This window comes from Nicotiana tabacum, chromosome 16 (assembly GCF_000715075.1).
Source record: "Nicotiana tabacum cultivar K326 chromosome 16, ASM71507v2, whole genome shotgun sequence".
Classification (NCBI taxonomy): domain Eukaryota; kingdom Viridiplantae; phylum Streptophyta; class Magnoliopsida; order Solanales; family Solanaceae; genus Nicotiana; species Nicotiana tabacum.
In genome coordinates, this window is record NC_134095.1 from 89,350,421 (window position 1) to 89,353,118 (window position 2,698).

General features: G+C 34.7%; 1 protein-coding gene across 1 annotated transcript; it reads right to left on the reverse strand.

Annotated features, from left to right (window-relative positions):
- Nucleotides 1–448: 448 nt before the first annotated feature.
- On the reverse strand, nucleotides 449–2,496 carry LOC107774482 (uncharacterized). The gene is made up of 4 exons (XM_016594024.2): nucleotides 2,363–2,496; nucleotides 1,908–2,216; nucleotides 1,259–1,787; nucleotides 449–1,168 (listed from the first exon to the last, which is right to left on the reverse strand). Exons 1-4 carry the CDS (start codon nucleotides 2,494–2,496, stop codon nucleotides 449–451), a joined length of 1,692 nt encoding a protein of 563 aa, XP_016449510.2.
- Nucleotides 2,497–2,698: the final 202 nt, after the last annotated feature.

The following is a 2,698-nucleotide window of genomic DNA, read 5'->3' on the forward strand; positions in this document are numbered from 1 at the left end:
TAAAAAAATACATATAAACTCTATGATAGACCAGTAAATAAGCAGCACAATCCACTATATAATATAAACTTGCTAAGCAAAAAACTAAAATAAAGTAAGAAGAGCTTACGCTTTGATTTCATCATACTCCCCAATTGACCCGTGAACACAAACTTTGATTTCATCAGACTCCCCAATTGATCTGCGAATTTTTTAAAAAAAAATAAGCATTCCAAGAAAATAAACAACTTCTTGCACATCCTTGCGCACACATGGACTAAATTGAAATAAACTTTAAAATATAAAACAAGCGTAGTGGCCTTAATAACAATTCCTGACATACTAATAGTAATATCTACTGTTATCCAAAAATGAGAACAAAAGAAGACACAATTTACATCAAAAGACAAACTTCAATGTTATAGAATATCTTTAATTGATACTAATATAACAAAAGTACATCATCCACTTATACTTGAACTCGACGCTTTTTCATACTCTGAAAACGGTCAATAATAGCATCATTGCTTACATTTGTGAATACTTCTTTTTCAAAGTAACAAACTAAATAATCATTTAAAAATGCATCACCAATACTACTATGCAATTCATCTTTGATGTACTTCATGGATGAGAATGCTCTTTCTATCGTTGCAGTCGCGACAGGTAAAATTAGAGTCAACTTCACAAGTAAATAAACAAGTGAATATGTCTCTACAAGATTTGCATCAACCAACGCTTTTGCCAAGTCACTAATTCCTTTCAAATCTGAGAATCTAGGGTCACCATGTTGCATGTGCAATATGAAAGTTTCAGGTTGGTGACTAAGATCTCGAAACTTCAATTCATCAAACTCATCTGGATAATACTTGACCAAGGTCATTATTCTTTCTTTGTCAAAATTAGCAAACGAGTTAGCCGGATTCAAGCTAGCCATACCAAGAAGCAAGTTACCACTAACAACATCGAAACGACGGTTAAGCTCTTGAACTTGCAAATCGATCACTGTATAAAAAAGTTCAACACGTAAGTGATGAGAATAAGTAACAATAGAAGGCCTACGCTTTGACTTTCCAGGAATATAGAATTCTTCCATATTATGCACCAAAATATCATGTTTAGTACAAAACAAATATACTTCATCCATTAATAGTTTCCATCCTTCATCTCTCATTTGTTGCAACCTTTCCTTTGTAATGTCAAGAAATATTATGGCATTGACAATATCTTGCTATTTCTTCTCTAAAGCTTTACTCAGCTCATTCGACATCAACAATACCTTCAACATCAAGTGAAGCAAGAAAACAAATTCAAATGAATTAATTTTACTCGAAAAAGCTTCTGCTTGCAATCTATTATTAGCCTCTTGACCTTCATATTCAATCACCCCAAGCTCATGAACAATAGATGAAAATAAAACAACAAAGTTATCTAATGGTTTACAATGTGATCCCCAACGAGTGTCACCTGGCCTTTGAAGCCCTCGCTCTTGATTTAATCCTTTCCCACTTTGAACTTCACCACTCTCTAGCAATTGCCCCAATAATTTGTCATGATGATCCCGAAGTTGATATCTACGTTTAAAGGATGCTCCAATCACATTCAACATATTAGAAACTGTAGCAAAGAAAGTTTCCACCTCCTTATGTTTTTTAGCAACCGCTACAAGCGTCAACTGTAATTGATGAGCGAAACAATGAATGCAATGTGCTGAAGGAGTTTCTTGCAAAATTAAAGCTTTAAGACCATTCATTTTTCCTTGCATATTACTACCTCCATCATAGCCTTGTCCACGTATTTTGGATGGACTTAATGGGTATTTCATAAGCAAAGAAAGTATTGCTTCCTTCAACGACTTTGCAGAGATATCATGAACACGAACAAGACCAATAAATGGCTCGTTCACTTGGCCTTTTTATTCAACATACCGCAAAGCAAGGCCCATTTGTTCATGGTGTGAAATATCCTTGGACTCATCAACTAATATCCCGAAATAATCCCCATCCAAATCATTGATTATAGCTTTCACGGATTCTTTTGCACATGCACTCACAATGTCCTTTTGAATTTTTGGTGAAGTCATCATATCATTTTTTGGAGCATGTTTCAATATGACTCTATCTACTTCAGGGAGCCTCTTTGCAAGCCATTCCAAAAGCCCTAGAAAAAGGCCTTTGTTTTTTGAAGAATCACTTTCATCATGACCTCGAAAAGACAATCCAAAATACAAGAGAAACCTTACAAAATCGATTGATGCATTTAAACGAATTCAGTGCTCATTTCTTTGTTTCTCAGATTGCTTATCAAAAGCAACTTGAATTGATTAGGATTGATTTGATAAGTCTAGCATCTTTTTGAAATACTTGTGGTGGAGGCTATTTACTTTACCAACATGTAAGTCAAGTCTTTCCGAAGCTTTATTCCAAGCCTTAAAGCCCGTTTTTGTGTAAGAGTCACCCGTGCTTCCATGAACATAATCATTTTTGAATAAATAACAACATAAACAAAATGCGGCATCTTTATTCACACTATACTCCAACCATCTAGAATAGGAACCTTTAAACCAACCCGAACTAAATTGACGCATTTTATTCCCGAATAAAGTTTTAGGAAATTTATGATCAATCGGTTGGCAAGGTCCATTTTGAATGTAGTGTCTTCTTATGTCATCCCGTATTCTAAGACTATATTTATCAATTGGTACTCTCTCTCCAGGGTC